The sequence below is a fragment of the Protopterus annectens genome, chromosome 11.part0 (assembly GCF_019279795.1).
Source record: "Protopterus annectens isolate FY-2018-M chromosome 11.part0, PAN1.0, whole genome shotgun sequence".
Lineage (NCBI taxonomy): Eukaryota > Metazoa > Chordata > Ceratodontiformes > Protopteridae > Protopterus > Protopterus annectens.
In genome coordinates this window covers 115,501,759-115,523,285 of record NC_056745.1, presented here as the reverse complement: position 1 = coordinate 115,523,285, position 21,527 = coordinate 115,501,759, and the positions used below count along the sequence as shown (strand labels likewise).

The 21,527-nt window shown below is 37.3% G+C and overlaps 1 protein-coding gene across 2 annotated transcripts in view; it reads left to right on the top strand.

The window, feature by feature from the left end:
- LOC122815197 overlaps positions 1–21,527 on the top strand; it is a 366,575-nt gene that overhangs the window by 101,166 nt on the left and 243,882 nt on the right. For both annotated transcript variants that reach the window (XM_044087491.1, XM_044087490.1), the window contains exon 2: positions 4,385–4,596. In XM_044087491.1, the coding sequence (XP_043943426.1) occupies positions 4,385–4,596 (212 nt within the window). The remainder of the gene's footprint in view (positions 1–4,384; positions 4,597–21,527) is intronic.

The window sequence follows — 21,527 nt, the reverse complement described above, 5'->3', positions numbered from 1 at the left end:
ATTTATGCATATACTCCCTCAAAAAAGCTTGTGTGTGTGCGTGTGTGTGTGTGTGTGTGTGTGTGTGGGGTTATGCTTTGAAAACTTCCCAGTGCCAAAGGTAGACTTAATCTATTACTGGCTTCTTCGCCCATGGCATGGCAGAAAAGAGGCCCAAGATCAGCCCGCCTATCCAGTCAATAAATAAAGTCCTAAGCAATCTTTGGCAGTCCCAGTAATTGTGTTCCAGAGGGAAAACATGCTTTTTGATCCCTTCATGGGTTAGTTAAATTAGTAGTATAAAAGTTGAACATTTTAAACCATTACAAGATGGGTACCTTGAGGGTGTGGAGAAGAATTTGTATGACTCAATCATGAAACAAATATAAACAGAGAGAAAGAAAGAAAGCCAGTTAGAAAACTGAATATATTGACAGAGAGAAAATCAAAGATAACAAGTGATAAGCAGAGGTTACAGTTTCCAGAATCTAAGCATATGGATATGTATGAAGTAATAAAGCTAAAGTTTATTTTTTGTGGCTGATATAAAAGGAAACATTCTAAAGTGAGATTATGATAAACAGAACAGAGTTGACATAATATATTGCAGAGGCAAAGGTGCATAGGTTGGCAATGACAGATGCCATAAACTTGCATGCTGATACTATGTAGGGGATGCAAAAGGAAATTCTGGATTCAAGAAAATACATATGCTCTTCTGTTGAATGGAGACGAGATATTGATGTGAAATATAAAACCTTTGAGAAGAATATTTAAATCAAAGGAGTACCAGACAGAGATGTAGATCTTGAATATATGTCTTTTGTAAAGGGTAAAATAGCAAGTTGAACTGGACCACAAGCAATACACATTAGAGAAGAGTAGTGTCATCGACTGTATATGCTGAAAGACAAAACAAGAAAGACATACATTGGTGAGATTTGGGAGATATAAACTTAAAGAAAAAAATCTCTCTCTACACCCTCCCCCCCGATCTCTCTGAATCACTGATTAATGCCTGTTATAAATTTACAAACCCAAAAAATCAATTGGACAGAATCTTTATAGCTATTATCCTGCCATCCAATGGAATAAACTTCCATTGCCCCTGAGAAATATTTCCAATGTCCAAGAATTTAAGAAAACACTTAAACTCCATCTAAACAGTACCTGGTCGTATCTCTGTGATCATCCCACCTGTACCCTGCCCTACTCCATCACTACTTTTTGCATACTCACTCTCCTTTCCACTCCCCTACCCCATCCCTTTATTCAGATTTATCTTCATATAGCCCCAGCTTGACTAGTACTATTTCTTTCTTCCTTTCCCTTTTGTTACCTGTTATCCTCATTCTTTGTCTCTTTCTTACTTTTTACTAACGAGGGATATTTTTACTATTGCTGCATATACTGCCAAATACTTGTCATGACCATTACTTATCATGTTAATGTTCCTGTTGTTGTAACGTGGAGCTTTTATCCCTAGGCCTCTGCTGAAAAGGGGCTTTAGCCCAGTCAGACCATCCTGGTTAACAAGTGTCAAATATAACTAACTAACTAACTAACTAACTAACTAACTAACTAACTAACTAACTAACTAACTAACTAACTAACTACTAACTAACTAACTAACTAAAAATAAATAAATAAAAGGTTTGTCATTCTAATAAAAATAATGAATGTAGTAGCAGCATTCATTTATAAATGGTGTTACTGAATACCCACATCCTTTTTACCTGCCAATCATGCTCCCAGACAGATTACATCACTCAACCCTAGTTATGTTATGTTATGTCTCTGCTTAGGGCATAATAGTCAATGTTTTTAAAAAGACCAGTTTAGTGTATGTAGGACTGTGCACCCATGTTTCTAGAACATATCCTAATATAAATGTTGTTGTTTGTGGTGTATTTGTTCCAGATTAGGCTGTAGAGTAACTGAAATTCCTGAATAGATGATGTTGCCATAAAAGAAATCTTAAAAGAATTAGTGTAGAACAAGTTTAGCATGAGTATTTGAAGTAAAAAAATAAAATTAACTTATAAAGACAACTAAGCATAACATTACATTTCTTTATATTATTTTTCTTTGCTCTTCTATAAAAAAGAATGCACTGAGGATAAAAACAAGTGCAATTAATATGAAATATTTGAAATATTTTGTTTGTATAAAGGATAATGTCAGCTGAAAAGGTTATAATCTTGAGTTTGGGAGAGTGGGTGATCTCACAGTGGCTGTTGCAGAATAAAATGAAATTGCTCTTGTTTTCTTACTGATTATGTATAAATCTTTAAGATATTTTTCTGAGACCTGGAAGCTGTTTTGAACGTCTTTTTCATAAGTATTTTTTAACATAACAGTGCTCTATCACCAGCCTAGTGTCTTCCATGCATTGTACGAATACCTGACCTTCACAGTGTGTCTGCCTTATGTAGTTGATTTTAGGCCAACACAGCAGTAAAACTCAGTCCAAGTCTCTTGGCAGTTTCCTGCCATGAAAATGCATAAAGTGTGAAATATAATATAAATCATTTTGAAAAAATGATGCCTTTTTCTGTAGTCCGAAGGATTTCAGATAGAAAAATATTATCAGTCCCTGTAACTTGTGTCTTACATAACAAAGCGGCATCATTTTTAGTAAGTATTCTCTTTCCTTTGCAGTTATTAATCAGTTTCTTTTTCTTCCTTGTTATTTCTTGAGAACTTCTTCCTTTCTTTCTTTTTTTGCCTCCTTGTAAACAAACCAGATCCTCAGACTGCTGAATACTTAATATAACATTATTGAGGATGCATAGGACTTAAAACTAGTGGAGAAGGTCAGGAATCTGAAATGAAATTAATCTAAACCAGTGCACCAAAACTACCTTTGGCGAACATTACAATATTTTTTTGCAGAGGGGCAAGTCAAACCCCACACTCCCTAGACTTACATGTAACAACTCCAAGGTAACACAACAGTGGAGAAAAAAGCAAACTCCATTATCAGTGAAAGTATTATCAACAAACAGCGCTCGCTCTTTTTGCATTGGCTGAAGCTGCATTTGTTTAAATGACAACTTCCCCTCATTTAGCAGAAAGGCAAATGGCAAGCTGGGTGATGAAGGCAGCTCCATCCAAATTCAGCTCATGGACTAGACTTAGGGAGTTGGCATTCTAGCTGCAGTACTTAAGGTTAAAAAGGTGCCGCGTGATTCAAAAAGAGGGCTCCAAACAATCCTCACTTATATACTTATTGTGTGCAGAGCAGCTGCAACAACAATTTAGCTCTGTGCTGCATGGAATCAGACCCCAAAACAGAGATGGAATGCCAATAAACTTGGTGTACAACATGGAGATGCAATGGAGTCGTGCCTACAGCTCAGTGATGCTATCCTTTTTGTGAATCTCTCCTTTTGGCTAGCAAAGCAGCTAAGCACAAACATCTTGTGCTGAATTGTAGGCTTCTTGCACTTAGTGCCAATACTTTTCTCATAAAAGCACTCAGCCACTACACCTTATCTCAGCTGCAGCTGTTCCATGGGGGCTGAAGCAATACTTAGTAATTTTTGGTGTGCATATTTTTAATCCATGTTTTCTGGTTCCCCCATTATATACATATTTTGTTGAATTCATTTTCACACCTGCTTCTCAGCCCACCTTTGCCTTATACCCATTTGGTATTTTGACTATTATTTACCACAGCTATACTTGCATATTTACCTCACTGCCTATCAGAACCTAATTTTTACCAGATATAGCTGACCTTTACAGTAACCCGCCTTATAGATATTATTATTTTGTTAATCTGATGTATAATCTTTTTGCATATTGTTGCTGTTTCATATTGCCTTTATGTGCAATCATTTTTAATTATCTTCAGGATGCATTTTTGGATGGAGGAATAACTCTTGGTAGCATCGGTGGCAAGCAGTTTTAAATAAATAAATAAATATAGGAGATAAGCAGGTAACTTAATTACTTAATTACTAATGCTGTTTACTCATTGTTTTTATTTACTTACACTTGCTGATTTCTTTATTGAGCCCGAACCCACTAGTGGACATGACCACCATCTCTGGCATTTATGGCCAGCCAGTCATCATAAGAGATGCATAATGAAAATATATAATGAATCTACTACCGTGTGGGATTTTTCAAAAGATCGCCAATCCATGCAAGGTGGTCACAGTGCACTGAACTTTTTTTAGGTTGGAGAATCAGAACTGCATAAAAATATTTAAGTTGTGAATATTATAGAGGTAAACTTAATTGTTCAACTATTTGTACAATTTGTGTGTTTGTCATGGGGTACAGAAGTGACAGCTGCTCTGAATTTCTCTGGCAAAATATATAAATATATAAATGACAAAAAATGTTGAATTCAAACAGTAAGCTGATTCCTGTGTTTTATGATTTAATTGCACAGATCGATGTGATGAGACCTCCAGTGAAGACTTGGACACAGATTCTGGTGAAGAAAGTTGGGAAACCGACACAGATTTGAGTGCAGCAGAAAACAAAGTCAGTTGGAGCAGCAGCAGTGACAATGGCAAAGGACATGATGATGGTGGTGATGATGATGATGAAGATAATGACAGTGATGTTGACACTAGGAGACCCCAGAGAAGAACCAGAGAAGTTTGTTGCACTTATTATTATTTTACTTTGTAAAATGTAGCAGTATTTAGAATGTCATGGCAGTTACTGTTACTTTGTACACATATAGAGAGAGATAATGCTCCAACCTTTGCAAATAACTGCAACATTGTTTTCATTCCAGTGGGTCTAGTTACATTGTGCTGCTGTCTTTTCATGTTATTGTCTGTTTCTAAAGTTCTTCATCCATTCACTGTTTCTACTGGTAGCAGATGGCAGCCCTGTTTTACGTGATAAGATTAATCTATGTACAACTGAATTGAGATTCAGATGTTTAAGTCTTTGGTGTTAAATGAAAATGTAGAGTGTAGTCATAGAACTGCAATGAAATACACAACATATGCCAAATGAAAAGGCTATGACAACACCAATCTTAAAATATAATAAGTGAAATTTTAGAGAAAAAAATATGAGAAGAATTTAAACTCTAAACTGGGTATAAGCATAGTAACAAACGCAAATGTAAATAAATAAATACTCTTATGAGATCATATAAAGAGGGTGAAGTTGAAATAAGACAATTACTAGGCAATAAGCAAAACTTCTTTTAAGTCTCACTAATAAAAGGACACATACTTCCAACAGCATGCACTTTTCTGAATAGTTTGACCTTTTATGCTAGCATTCGTGATACATTAACACAGAAAGAATTAACTACTATTGTGGAATGATATATAAGCATATATGTGATTTGTGTTCATCTTTGCATTTGATGGTGTAATATACTAACATTTTCTTGCAACAGCAGAGTTTTTATAGTGTTATCATTTCTCTTATTTATTTTTATATGTGTATGTATGTATGTATTGTGCACGTATTCATTTATTTATTTTAACTTTAAAACTTGGTAGGTAAGCTGGTTTAAAGATCTTGTCATTCACCACCTGAGCCAAAAGGCAAGGCTAAGACAATGCATATAGCAGTTATTGTAGCTATATATATATATATATATATATATATATATATAGTTCTTGTATATAGACATAACATTTGACAGTTAACATAAAGATATGATACTGTGTGTGTGTGTGTGTGTGTGTGTGTGTGTGTGTGTGTGTGTGTGTGTGTGTGTGTGTGTGTGTGTGTGTGTGTGTGTGTGTGTGTGTGTGTGTGTGTGTGTGTGTGTAAACTCCTGGAATGGAGACGTTCGCCTCTGGGAAACTAATCACTTGGCCACCATTGACAAAAAAAAAATAACTACACAAATAAAACCCACATAAGTGGGGGGCTTTGGCTCAAGACCCTCCATGTGGGGGGCTGTGCCCCCCACACACCGCCAACTAAATATTCCAACTCTGAGATCGCACTACAGTGGAGAAAAGGGAAAAGGTCATCAGTGGTGGCCAAGTGATTAGTTTCCCAGAGGCGAAATTTGCCATTTTGTGTGTTTGCTGTTTTGAATGTTTTGTTGTTGTCTTCCTGCTGTTAAGCAGGTCAACATTTTGTTTATTAGATTATTTCAAGGGGAGCCATACAGAAAGTACTCTGTAACAAATGCAGAAAAAAATATGAATTCAAAACATTGACATAAGTGCTAGCCAAAAGCTGAATAACTAAATAAATAAATATTTTATACACATGCTCACATACACACACACACGCATATATATATATATATATATATATATATATATATATATATATATATATATATATATATATACTATATACACACATGAGATTATATTAATAAGGCACAAACATTTTGTGTTCAACTCATGGAATGTTGACTAAAAGCATGGAAAGACAAAAATAGCAAGAACTCCGAAACAAGATTCGACATGGTTCCTACGGTGGGAACAATACCATTCTCCTCAATCTGTTGTAGCAGCTGACTTGCGAGTCAGTGTTTCTTGGGCAACATTCTGTGAGGTGACCAGAAAATGTTCAACCACATGTAGTACAGCATATGTGAATATATATATATATATATATATATATATATATATATATATATATATATACAGATATTCTGAGGAAGGGAATGATGGAAGTTGTCTGAAAGCACTTATCTTATGTTTCATTGCTTTTATTTTAATTTGTTATATTAAAGTTTGTTTTATGTTAGTTGCCATGGGGTGATATTGATGTTTTCTTTGTTTAACACAGTGTTACAGTATCTACCTTTAGTGTTTTGTTTGTGTTATTTGTTGATTATTTTATATATACATATACATGTACATATACACTTTTCATGCATACCTACAGCATACATCACAAAGCCCAGTTCAAGTAAATATACTGTATATCAAAGAAGAAATTACCATTCATTTAACATAATCTTTCTTCCAAAGATACTTGACAAATATACTTATTATGTTATAAAGGCAGTTATAGTTAGAGGTTAGCCATGATTCTTTAAACAAGTGCACAATTAAGTTTCTGGAAGATTTTCTTTATAGAATTTTTTTTTAATTCTGAGTCATAGTTATAGCTGCAGTTTGCAAGGTGAAATGATGGTTTCCAAAAAAAGAGATACTATGGGTTATACAGGGACTAGTAAGAGATTACTGCTTTTAATTAACTTTTAATGGTGGAATGCAACCATTGGAGTGGAGTTTGAAAGTGCAAGAGAGAAGAATGCCAAAGAAACTGAAAAGTAAGGTATAAAAAACTATGGTGTGACCAGTACTACTGTATGGTACAGAAACCTGGGCAGTAAAGGCAGTGCAGTTGAGGAGGCTCAAGGTGATGGAGGTGAAGTGCCTGAGATGGGTGGTAGGATGCACACTGTGGGACAGATGAAGAAACGAGGAAGTCAGAGCAGAAGCCTAAATAGCTTCAACTGCAGACAAGGTCAAAGAAAACAGATTTCAGGCACATGTACAGGATAGCAGAAGATAATCTAGGATAAAAGATTTGGAACAGACAGGAAGAAGGCAGGAGGAAAAGGCAGTGTCCAGCAAAGAGATGGACGGATTGTGTGAGACAAGACCTGCAGCAGTCAGGTATGCCTGTCCAGGAAGGTAGGAGAGTGGCATTGAATCAAGACAGATGATGACAGCGGACACAACACCCTGACTCCATGGAGAAAAAAATGGGAAAAAGGGGGGTTGATGGTGTTGATCTGATGTTAAGGAGTTAAGCAGAAAGGTGTCTGCACCTGTTATTGGAAGTCAGTTAGCTTTCATCACAGACAGACAATGCTGTTCTGTATTGTTGAATAAGTGAATGAAATGTGACATTTTGTTTTCTGCTGTTTGGAGTAAGGCAATATTGTGGAATGAGGGCAGTGTTAGGGTCACCTCTAACTATAACTGCCTTTAGTCTAGTATTAAGGACATTGACCGCTATAGGGTACTTTGTTTCAAGTGTGAGGAACTGAGGGAATATCTAACAGTTTTTACATTTATTTAAAACTTTGTTAACTATACTTACAATATGATGGGCAGATGTTATATATTGATCTAACTACATACTTTTGAGTCTTAACAAAAGGAAACACTTTCCCTTAGGATCGTTCTTAGCAAGTTTATAATAAAGATACAGGCATTTAGTTGTTTTATTTTTAAGTGATTCTATTACTTATGCATGATTAGCATTGCAGTAAGGAAAAACTCTAGTTTTATTAGCAAAGAATAAAATAATAAGCTTAGTCAAAACTACATAAAAATTTACCTTACAACCATATTCATAGATGCTATCTATATTGTACATGATAAATTACAGTGTGTGTGCTGGCCTCTCTGCTGGTTAATGCATGACTAAAACAGAGGTGAGCATTTTTCAGTGCACACTCACTACACACTCACTCTACCATTAGGTGAAAACAGTGCATAACAGCTCAGACTAGTGTTCATTTTAACACCACAATTATTGCCTAGCACTTCATATGGTGCTCTAGGAAATAGAGTATGAAAAGTCCAGGTACAGCAAACGGGGTGGTACTGTCCGCATTCACACTGCATATTATATACCGAAGGCAGTGGTCTGTCAGACAAGAACAAAGCCACAGAGCATAGCAGACTGCCCACTTTGTATAATAACAACATAGCTGGAGCTAAGGAGACATGATAATCCTAAGAGTAGACATCACACAGCAGACTGATTGTCTTACAACTACAAAGTACACTTGTTCCTGGGGGAGAAGGCAGAGTAAAATAAGGCAAGAGATCACTTGACAATGGGTGAAGGCTAGAACAATAACTGACATCACACGATGCACTTTACATATATAACAGACGCTTCCATTTCAAGTACATGGCTAAGGATGGGGAAGGAATGAGGAACTAGTGTGTGTGTGTGTGTGTGTGTGTGTGTGTGTGTGTGTGTGTGTGTGTGTGTGTGTGTGCGCGTGCGTGCATGCATGTGTGCGTGTGTGTGTGTGTGTGTGTGTGTGTGTGTGTGTGTGTGTGTGTGTGTGTGTGTGTGTGTGTGTGTGTGTGTGTGTTTGTCAGTGTCTTTATCTATGTGTCTGACTGTCTGTCTGTCTATGTACCTGTGCTAGTGTATGAGATACTTACACCACACAGCTCCAAGGACACAACTTTTCAAATCTGGGACACTGTTAACTTCAAGTACACAGAAATGGGCTGAGCAATTCATATCTTATAACTACAGTTGCCTTATTACTCGTTACTCAATGTTCATTCTCATTTCTGGCTCATTTGGGCTTCAGATGTTGTCTGTGATCTCACAAAAGCAGTACTAGCACTTAAAACTTGATGCTCTTAGCTGCAGTACATATACTGGTGTCTATATATTGTACTTATATCTATATCTATATGTGTGTGTCTGTGGGAGAGACATTACTAAATTTGACTGCTGGTATAAACGACAGTTGTTTTGCTGACACAGTTTGGTCAACAAAACAGCTGACTGACAAGTTGAGTGAAATAGCTATAATAAAGTGGTTGGGGAATAAGCCCTTTCCCTGGTACTGTGCGATCTCAGTGTTGGAATATTTAACTAGCAGGAAGGGTAGTGGGTGCAGGGAGCTAACACGGAAGAGTTCAGTGTTTTTTTAGTTGCAGGCATCGATATTATGTCTTGGAATATTCACTGTTTATTGTTGATTTTTTTTATTTGATTAATGAATGTCAGTGCTCTTTGACCTTTACTAAAGCTTTGCTGTTGTAAACTGGTTTTTCCTACCAAGTTTTTCATTTTGCTTTAACTTTTGTGCATGACTGGTTTTTTTTTGCTCTTTGACCTTTCCCAGAACAGACACACACACGCACACACACACACACACACACACACACACACACACACACACACACACACACACACACACAGACACATGCATGTGTATGTATACTTAAAATTGATGGCTTGCATAAAGGTCAAAATCACTTTTACCAATCTCTGCTGATAGACAATTAATTAACCAAAACTTCAAAATAATACATAAAGCTAACTAATGCAGTATTTGGTTTGACCTGTAGTGATAATTTATTACATGAATATAGCTTCAGAAAGTAATTTGTATGTGTTGGGATACAATTTAAGTCCATGTTCTGTTGTTTGTAGAACATTAATTTTACAAAGAAAGAGGAAGTCAAATAGCATTGGGTCTTTCATCAACTGAAAAGCAACCCAGGGCACCTTGGATCAGTGAGTTGGGTGATGGGTATCCCAGGGCACCTTGGATCAGCCTTTTGGCTGATGGGTATCTCAGGGTACCTTGGATCAGCACACTGGCTGATGGGTATCCCAGGGAATCTCGGACCAGCCCATTGGCTGATGGGTATCCCAGGGCACCTTGGATCAGCCCATTGGCTGATGGGTATAAGTAGATGTAGTGCTTATCTAAAAGGACAGTTGGTGGTTTTAAGGCTTTTCAGTTTTTTTTCTTTAGAAATCTTTGTGGTCTTTCCAGTTGAGTGACATGCTTTGATTTGCATACATCAGTGGGGGTGTTATATTTGATGCTGGGTCTGATAAGGGAAGAGTACAGTGACAGGACAACTTCTCTGGATTTTGAAGATATTGCCTTGGAAGCTTACTGGGCCAAATAGAAGGATTTTCTGGCTATGGAAGAACATGATGATAAAATGAAAGTATCCATCCAAGTTTCTTATGACTGTGTCAGTTTGAAGCCTACCTCTCAACTGTACAGATTTTTGCCTTATGTTTTTGGTCCATTTTTCATAAAATTGTGGCTTTCTGGCAAATTAGTGTCAAATCATTAAAGACTGAAGTTAGAAAATAATGACAGACATTTGAATTTTAGACTTCATATCCTTCAGAAAATTCATGCTAATTCAAAACCTGTTATGCTATCAACTTCCTAAGTTTGTAAGAGTAATATTTCAAAATTGCCCCTATTTGTACCACTTTTTTATGGCTTTGTCCAAATTTCTAACTCTAAGAGGTTGAGAGGTATGGGAGAACTACTGTTCATAACATGAGATGGCAGCAGCTTTCTTGCTAGAGTATGGAAGCTGTTTCTTGCTAGAGTATGGAAGCAGCTTTCTTGTTAGGGTATTAGATCAGCTTTCTTGCTAGAGTATGGAAGCAGCTTTCTTGCTAGGGTATGGAAGCAGCTTTCTTGCTGGAGTATGGAAGCAGCTTTCTTGCTAGGGTATGGAGGCAGCTTTCTTGCTAGGGTATGGAAGCAGCTTTTTGCTAGAGTATGGAAGCAGCTTTCTTGCTAGGATATGGAAGCAGCTTTCTTGCTAGAGTATGGAAGCAGCTTTCTTGCTAGAGTATGAAAGCAGCTTTCTTGATAAGAGTATGGAAGCAGCTTTCTTGCTAGGGTATGGAAGCAGCTTTCTTACTAGATTATGGAAGCAGCTTTCTTGTTAGGGTATGGAAGCAGCTTTCTTGCTAGGGTATGGAAGCAGCTTTCTTGCTAGGGTATGGAAGCAGCTTTCTTACTAGAGTATGGAAGCAGCTTTCTTGCTATGGTATGGAAGCAGCTTTCTTGCTAGAGTATGGAAGCAGCTTTCTTACTAGAGTATGGAAGCAGCTTTCTTGCTAGAGTATGGAAGCAGCTTTTTGCTGGGGAATGGAAGCAGCTTTCTTGTTAGGGTATGGAAGTAGCTTTCTTGCTAGGGTATGGAAGCAGCTTTCTTGTTAGGGTATGGAAGCAGCTTTCTTGCTAGGGTATGGAAGCAGCTTTCTTGCTAGAGTATGGAAGCAGCTTTCTTGGATACTACTATTCTGCACTTTTTGGTTTTTGCATTTAGCTTCACACTATTTTTGGTATATCAGGAATGTGCATATTCCAGCCCTTGCTAGAACTGTTTAGCTTTAGTGGGTGAGTGGATAATAGTGCCCAGCTAGCAAGCATCTATAAATGTGGTTAACACATTTCTGGGATATTGGCATGGATATCTGTAAAATAAATTCCAAATAGGAGAGGCCCAAGCAATGATCCCTATGGTACCCCACTAGTTACAATATTACGTTCAGAAAGGGTACCAATGACTTTCACAAAATTAGTTTTGTTGGATAGCCAATATGCAGTTCAGTAGACAGCAAAGGGGTTTATATTACATTTGTTTATTTTTTTCAGTAATACCAGTATGGGGGATAGATGCTGAAATAAGCAGCTTGCATACAGTGACCGCTGTCCACAGCCTCTTTTATCTTTTCAAACAAGCATACTAGGTTCAAGAGGTAGGACTTGCACTTCACAAAACCAGACTGAGTGTGGTCTGAATCACTTAAGTTGAATATGTTCACATAAATAAGCTCTGCTATGACGCATTTATTCATTTGATTACTGGGATAGACCAACGGGGTAGCAGCCCATTTAAAGCAGAGTCCTGGGAAGAAAAGTTCCCGAAGTATTACAAAACAGTTTAAGAACAATAATTTTGCAATTTTCAAAAATAATACAAACATATCAAAAGTTTAAATAATTATACTAAATTAGACATAATATGAAAACATTGGTTAAGTATAGATGCAACTTATATGACAACAATTTGATATTTAAAGAAATTTTAGCCAGTTTATAGAGAGATTAAAGGTAAGTTAGTATAATACAAACAGAAATTGCAATATGAAGTGAGAAAAGCAGGCTTATGGTATATTTAGAGAGAAAACCAGGGGAAAGAAATTGTTTCAATTAAGGAAGTGAGTGAAGAAGGGAGAATTAGGAAATGTAAGGTATGAATACGTATTTGTTCACATTTAGGGATATAATTTACCCTGGTATTGAACAAGGAGAGCACCAGCCTTTGGCTAGGAAGTCTTTCAGAATGGTTTTGAAGGATGGGAGGGTATTGACCTGCTGGATACAGGTAAGGAATTCCAGGCCTTAGCAACATGATGCGACTGCAGACATTGCCCAGCAGATTCAATAGGTTTATGGACAGACAGGAATTTTTGGTCAGAGGATCATAATGACTGACTGGGAATATAGGTGTGTAAAATGTTATTTAGTGCTGGACAGGCAGATGGATGATGAATAATTTTATAGGTGGTAAAACATTGTGTATATGTTAGTTGATTAGAGTAGCTCTAATCAATTTAGGCTTTTTAGTGCTATAAAGTAGCAAGTTATGAAAGAGGTATTTGCTGCAGATTTTGCAACTTTGTTACAGTATTGTTCAAGTTTTGATTTTTGTGATGACCGGAGGTTAGTTTGGGTGGGAAAGCCATAAAAAAATGTGTGGGGAGGAAATACGTAGTGGCAACTGTAGTTTTAGTTGTGTTGGCGATAAAGTTTTTGGCTCTGTAAAGCATCCCTAGTTTTTGATTATTTTTTCCTTATGCAGTTTTGTACATGCAGGGTGAACTTAAGATTATCATCCACTATCATTCCTAATAATTTGCTATGAGAAATAACTTCAATAGTTCAATCAAGAAAGAGAGGACTTTAAAATTTTTTTTTTCATCAGTGAAGGATTTGGGGAAAAAAGTAGTAGTTTGTTTTTTGGGGGGATCAATGTAAGTTGTGAGTTAAAAAGCCATATTTCAGTGGCTGTTAAATCTTCCTGAGTAAGTTTTTCGAGGTGTGCCATGTTCTCAGATGTGCATATAATTTGGAGTCATCTGCCTACTGTATTAGGGAGGCCTGCTGTGCGGATGGGTGAAGGATGTTGGTGAGAATGTTAAAGTGGAGAGGACCAAGAATAAAGCCTTGTGGTACACCAGTAGTGACCAGGAGGTATGGCGAGAGGGTGGAGTGTCATTTTACTGACTGATACCTATTGGATAGGTTGCTTTTAAGCCATAGAAGGGTGGGCAGAGAGAGACCTAATGAGGACATTTGAAGTAGAAGTTTGCTGTGACAAACTGTGCTGAAGGCTTTATACAAGTCTAGAAATAAGGAGGAGACTAGTGTGCCATTATCTCTTGATTGACAGTATCTATATAGGTTACAAGTGCAGTGTTAGTACTATGGGAAGGACGGAAGCCATGTTGTTTGGGGGATAGATTACTTGATTGCTGTCTGTCTAAAGTTAGCAATGTTGGTTGAATTCCCTCCTTTGTCCAGCGGAATAATGTGTGACTTTTTCCAGAGACAGGAAAAGTGGGATTTCTGGATTGACCTATTTATAAGGATTGAGGCAAGATAGACAATGCTTTTGGCTGCTATTTTAAGGAATTTACTTGGAAGGTCATTAGCAGAAGTAGAGCGTGGTATGAGTTTGTTTAAGAGTAGTTTTACATAGGATGTGAGCACAGGTTTGAACGTGAACATGGATGTGGTAATGTGATTGTGGCTTAAAAAAACACACACACAGAAAAAAAAAAATAAATAAATGACTAAAAAAAAAAAAAAACTTGCTTATGAGTGTATTACACACACATCAAGAAAACAACAGGACATGCTTTTCTAAGAAAGTTTAAAATGTGCTTTTCTGATCCACAAGGCGTTTTCTTGATTAACTAAAATATGTATAAAAAGTCTGTATTAAATCTAGGGACTCATTAGTTATTGGGGCTGGAGTTAGTGTTGAATTTTTGGCTGAAATGCAAGATTTCTTTAATGGCTATATGGAATTATTTAGGGTACTGCTTACTATTATTCAGAAAGGTATTATAGTTTTGTATGTTTTTTATCTTCAATTATTTGCTTTTTAGTACGATTGTAAAACATTCCCAATTTTGTAAGATATTGTGGTATTTTTTATTTCTGTCATTCTTTCCATACTTTTTTATCTGTCCTGCATTAGCATTCTCCTCTTTTAGGACAGCCAAATTGCATTATTTGTTTTCAGTCTTTTCCTTCTGGGAGGTGCAAGGCTATTTACGATATTCAGGAAAGTTGTACTGAATTAATTTACAGCATCGAGTAAGGGCATGGCTTTGTATACAAGACAAGAAAGGCCGATAGTCCTGCAATTACCTGGATCTGTAGTGGGGCCATCCTTGTGTAGAGGAGTTACAGTGGGTGTTCTTCAGTTATTAGGGATAAATCCTGTGGACAAGCTGAGGTTGAACAGTTTAAGTAGAGGTTTGGAGAGGGCATACCTTGCATTGCTGAGAATGCAGCCTGGTATATTGTCTGGCCCCATGGAAGTGTTATTTTTAGCCTCTGACAGAGATTCTAAGACTTCTCCCAAGGTGATTTCAGAGAAAATTATATTTTCAGGAATAATGAAGCAGCAATGTGAGTACATGGGGTAACATTTGTATCACATTTGTCAGGTAATATAACGATCATATCAGTGGGGTTAGAATGTGTGATATTATTATGGACAACCTCAAGGCATTGTTGGACATTATTTCTTAAATTCCTGACATAAATGTAGAAATATTTGTGGTTTCCTTTGGTCTGTAGTGACCTTAAGCCTGTCCTCTGATTTAAATGTTCTAATATTGCTGCTATGTGCTTTGCTGGCATATTTCAGTGTGATCTTCAGGAACAGGGATGCACATTTCTTACAGCTTTTCAATATTCTCCTTCTTTTGTTATGCAGTTTATTATACAGGAATTCCACCAGAGAGTGTATATTCTTGAATTTACACTTACATTTAGTGCAGATGCAGCCTTTTCTATGAAGCTGGTTAGCTGCTTTTAAATGTCTAAGGTCAATGTGATCACCCGCCAAGTTGTGTCCATTTGTTGGGGGGGGGATTGGAAATTCTTCTACAAACTGGAGTAGGTTTGCCTTGAAGAGCTCCCTAAAGACAAGTCTTATTTGATGATTGGATGGTACCACTAGGTCTGACCGAGAGGATGAATCAGTTTTTATCATATTTAGGGAGGGGTGAGGAGATGAGGAATGGAATACAGTCGAGGAGCTAGGTTGGTAAGGACCAGATCAAAGACATCAGAACCACTAATGGATAGTTTTACTATTTGTTCCAATTCACTGGACTTTGCTAATATCTGGTGCTGTTTTTTTTTGTTTTGTTTTATTTTTGCTATGTAGCTCCTTTGTGTAAGGAGCAAGTACTACTTACAATAAAGTACATTTTCCCCACCCAGCGATACACTTATCTCTGAATTTTAAGTTGACGGTTTTCATGCATTTTCCTTGTACTAGCTGCATGCAGATTTTATACTGCAATGTGCTTTGGTCAAGTGCAAATTTTCAAACACCTGGCCATTTCAGTACAGTGCAGATACTAATGTCAGCGTTTTCAGAGTATGCCTTTAGTGTTCACAATACCATGACAGCAATAGGAGCCTGCAGATACTCCTTTCTTACTCAGGAAGGCAGTGCAGAAAATGTGCGGTCTATAATAACTAATTCTTTAGGAACAGCAGACTTTACTTCAAGCAGAGGTATCAAGAGAACTTCCAAAATGACATGGATCGTCTGTAAAGTCTGTTTTTGTCACAGTAAGTATATCTGGATGTTGAAAAAAATACCTGAAGCCAAACGTTTAGATTTTACTTCAGAATGTTAGCATCAAGATATTGCACTCGTACTAGAGCACATTTTTTTTGCTGAGTCTACAAGACACACTAAAATCCACAGGTCTTGATTTAGTGTCATTTATGGGTAGGTGCTTCATCTAGAACCCTGTCAGCAGGCATTAGGTCTGAGTGAAGATTTTTTTCATATAACTGGCAAAAGAAGCAGCTCTGCAACAATCATGTCTCCATGCAGGACAGTATTTAATGAGTTACTATAGAGAAACTGAGCAGTAAAGGGCCAAAGGTGGAACCTTATGACATCCCTGTGGTGATAGGGGCAGCCTTTGGAAGTACAGCACCACTTTTAATCTGAACAGCCCAGACAGAAAATACTTGTAAATCCTATTTGGTGACTCTGGCAAAACATGCAAGTTTCAGAGAATCAGTGAGAAAGGCATGATTAACTAGGTCAAATGCCTTTGCTGAATAAGTAAGTAGCACTCGTATTAAAAGCTTTTGTTCTTGTTTTTCAGTATATGATCTGTTAAGAACCATTATGCAGAGGTTGTGCTTCTTCCTCTCTGAAGCTATGTAACTAGTGTGAAAGTATCGATTTACTGAAACATACAACTATTTGTCTCTAACCATTTTATCAAGCAGCTTAGGCAGATCTGCATGTAAAATGTGTCATGAATAAGCCCCACGTGTCCTGTGTAGCGGCACACTACTACCTGCTATCAGATGGCTGGAATGATGCTCTACATCTGCGAGAGGTTGAATGTATATGCATACCGATGAGCAAGGGAGGATGAATGGAAACACAGGCATAGACAGTCTAGTCCTTCAGCAAAAGAACCTTTCTTGAATATGGAAATAATTTTATTTTGAGGAGTGCAGCTGTAGGGCAAAAACTGTATCCATGATTTAACATTGTAAGCTATGAAGCAATGCAGACAGGTACTGTGAGCAGCTACTGAGAGGGAGGAATGATTTCTTAATGACAGAACACAAGTGGAAATGGCAAGTGTTATGAAGGAAATAAGTTTATCTCATAAAGATAATCTGCATTTCTTTCTTCAATCCTCTGGGAAATCAAACCAAGATTGGCTAGTATGAATCTAAGGTAAGGTAATGTATACTGTCTGACTATTTTTCCACAGGCTTGGTTGTAGTAATAAAGTGGTGTTATACTGTGTTGAATCAATATGGTTCCATTAAATCAGTGATGATTCATATACATGTTTGTTGTTTAAGTTCAACAGTAAATTGGTGTTGCATTCCACCTTTTTGTCCTGCATAGGTAAAACAATATAATTTGTTCTGAAGCTGTTGAAGAAAGTGAGTGCATGTGTGTGTGCACACGTGCGCGCACGGCCACGCGTGTGTGTGTGTGTGTGTGTGTGTGTGTGTGTGTGTGTGTATGATGTGTGTGTGTGTGTGTGTGTGTGTGTGTGTGTGTGTGTGTGTGTGTGTGTGTGTGTGTGTGTGTGTGTGTGTGTGTGTGTGTGTGTGTGTGTGTGTGTGTGTGTGTGTGTGTGTGTGTGTGTGTGTGTGTGTGTGTGTGTGTGTGTGTGTGTGTGTGTGTGTGTGTGTGTGTGTGTGTGTGTGTGTGTGTGTGTACATGCTTGTGTGCGTGCATGTGTGGGTATGTATGTGCACACCAGTGTGTGTATATGTGTGTCTGTCTGCATGAGTTCTCTGTGTGTGTGGCATTGCAGGGTGTAACTCAGTAATGCTCTAGCTGAACAGTATAAGGTGGGAAAGGTTAGCAAAAGATAAAGGGAACAAAAGGTTGATGGCCCATCAGCTGCTGACACTTGTGCTGCACTGCAGACCTTAGTGGATTCTGACGGATAAGACAAATGTTGCCTGGAATGTCACATCCTCTAGTGATATTTGCTGCTAAAAAAGGGTGTTGAAGGGGTCAGAGGGAGACAGGGAGGGTCAGCTAGTCAGTGCTGGAGAGACCAATACATACATATGTATAGCTATATATCTAGATCTATCTATCTGTCTATCTATCTATCTATCTATCTATCTATCTATCTATCTATCTATCTATCTATCTATCTATCTATCTATCTATCTATCTATCTATCTATCTATCTATCTATCTGTCTATCTATCTATCTATCTATCTATCTATCTATCTATCTATCTGTCTATCTATCTGGATGTGAGTGTATGACAGACATTCAAAGTATGAAGACTTTGAATGTTTGTCATACCACTAAAACAATAAAACAGTCTGTATCACAAAGATTCAAATACACTCCAGTTCAAATCACAAAAAGTTGAAAAAAACACAAAATCTATCTTTTGTAGGGGCTAAGACAGTCTTCACTCCCCACTCTCCCAGCTAATTATGTATTCCACCCTCAAGATTGCACTACAGGATAGAAAGGGAAAATTCCCAGATCCCCACTATACCGCAATCTTGCACTGAAAAAAAGCTGATACATGTGACCAGCTGATTTTTGATCAGCTATACTACCTTTTTTCCATTTGGATAGTTGCCAGTTGCTGCTCTGATAGGTTGATGGGAACCCACAATATATATATATATATATATATATATATATATATATATATATATATATATATATATATATATATAGTGGGAGGTTGGCATAATGGTTAAGGTGTTTACCTTACAAACATGGGGTAATTGGCTAGGCTGAAAATGATCCATAAGGGCAGTTAGCCTAGTACTTAGGTTCAACTTTTACTGAGGTTGACCAACACTGTATGAGGGTTTTGAACTGGAAAATGAGGAAATTGGAGCGTGATTTAAATGAATACAAAGAGGGGAGGGCCTTCCCACTACCTGTTTCCAAATCATGGAAAAGTAACAGTAACGAAGGGATTGTTGTAAACGGGGGTGAAAGGAATAGATTTGATAGCTATGGGCCTGTGACTGTTGACACATTAAGGAGAAGTGAAAGGATAGCAGAAAGAAATAGGAAACAGTCTGTGCAGGATTTTCAGCAACCCCCGAGAAGGGGGAAGGGGCGGAATTTCCAGCAGAACAACTGGAATTATCCGCAGGATTAGACAACATTATTTTTAATATGTATGAATCTCCTGCTGTTACAAACGAAAAACAAATTGTACATAGAAAGAATAACTTTACTATTTTCAATTTCACAGACTGTGAAATAACAAATAACCACTTTGAATTATTTTCAAAAGGTTTCCACTTTGTTCCTGCAAAACCTTTTCAACTCACAAACCTTTTAATTGATTTGAAGCTTTTTGTCAGGCAAATGAATTTGAACATACTTTTTAAAGGTCAGGAACATTCAACCAAGGAGTTATCCAGGAAAAGCACGTTCAACCCCCCTACACACCCCTCCTTAAAAGTATTTGAAACCTTAGTAGAAAGGGACATTAGATGTATAGGGCAAGGAAATTTCACCAGACCCGCATCGAACCTTACAAAAGACGAACTAACCCTGATTGAACTTTTAAGAAAGAAGGTATCAGAACAATGAAACCAGATAAGGGGGGGGGAGCTGTAATTATGTACACGGTTGACTATGAATCCAGTATGCATACCATGCTCCAAGATGCACAGCAATACGAACTTATTTCTAAAAATGAAATCAATATAGCTTTTGCTAAGATTAACTACCAAATCCAAGCCTTTTGTTACAAAAAGCAATCAACGAGCAACTATACAACTATTTATTTGTTGCTAGGCCAAAAATAGCACAGATCTTTGGTATTCCCAAAACCCACAAAACCTTGGACACACTAAGATTTAGACCTATTGTGGCTGGGGCTGGAAGTATAACTGAACCACTAGCTAAGTTTATCGATTATTCCTTAAAAAAATTTGTTTCCAGGATTTCCCATATTTGTAAAGACTCCTGGGAATTTTTAAAAGGAATTGATCAAAAAACATTTGATGAAAACATCCTAATGGTTACAGTGGACGTGGTGGAACTTTTTCCAAGCATTCCACACCAATTGGGCCTGGAATGGTTTGGTGCCACATTGTCAAAAGAAGCAGGTTTCAGTCCAAAAGTTACTAATCTTTTGTTGGAATTCATGGAAATGGTTCTTGACAATAATTTTATTCATTTTAATGGATAATTTTATAGGCAGAGAAAAGGGGTAGCAATGGGCTCACCCTGTGCCTCTCTATATGCCAATATTGTCCTATACCATTGGGAAAAGGAATATGTGTTTGCAAGTAGTTGGTGTCAAGAGATTTTGTACTACAGGAGGTTTTTGGATGATATATGTATTTTATGGAAAGGTAGTGAACAGGATCTTTTAGAGTTTTTGTCCTATATTAACAACTCAACAACCTTCTTGAGATTTACCCATGACATTGACAGGAATCAGCTACATTACCTAGACGTCACCCTATACAAAGACAATACCAATCATTGTTTTCAATCAAAAATATTCAGGAAGACTACTTACTCAAACTCATTTCTGCACTTTCAAAGTAATCACCTTTACAGCCAAAAGAAAGGCATAGTAAAAGGGCAGTTAATAAGGGGATCAAGGATGTCTAGTACTTTGGAGGCCTTTTGTGAAGAGGTTGAGATTTTAAAAGGCTTTTTTCCTTGAAAAGGGTTACCCAACATACCTTATAAATAAAATGAGCCAAGAAGTTAGTAAGGGGAGGGATATATTATACCCACCCTTGTTAGGAACTGCTTCGAGCATGGTTCATCCAAAAACAACAAAAGACAGTTCTAACCTTAGAAACAGTTTTATTTACACTTATGCAGTTAATTCGGATGAATTTGAAGAGGCTATTCAAAGGTACTGGCCTGTACTCACTTCACATGATGACACAAAGCCTTATACCACACCTTGCCCTCATTTTATTAGAAAGAGAAACAAAAACCTTAAAGAATTACTGGAGGCTAAACAAGACATTAAATATGATAACACCAAGAAGAAACTGGGAACTTTTCCTTGTGGGAACTGTAGACAATGTTATGCCATGTTAAATGGGGGGACTTTATATTTGCCTTCTAGGAAATTTAATTACAGACCCCAAAAACATTATAATTGTGGGGTGAAAGGTGTGGTTTATCTAGGGTTTTGTGAAGAATGTAAAGGGTTTTATGTTGGAAAAACAGAGCAGGTTTTAAGAAGAAGGGTGTATGAACACCTGAACGTCATCAGTAACCACAAGGAAAGCAATGCTTTTTACAAACATCTGTTGACATGTGAAAAT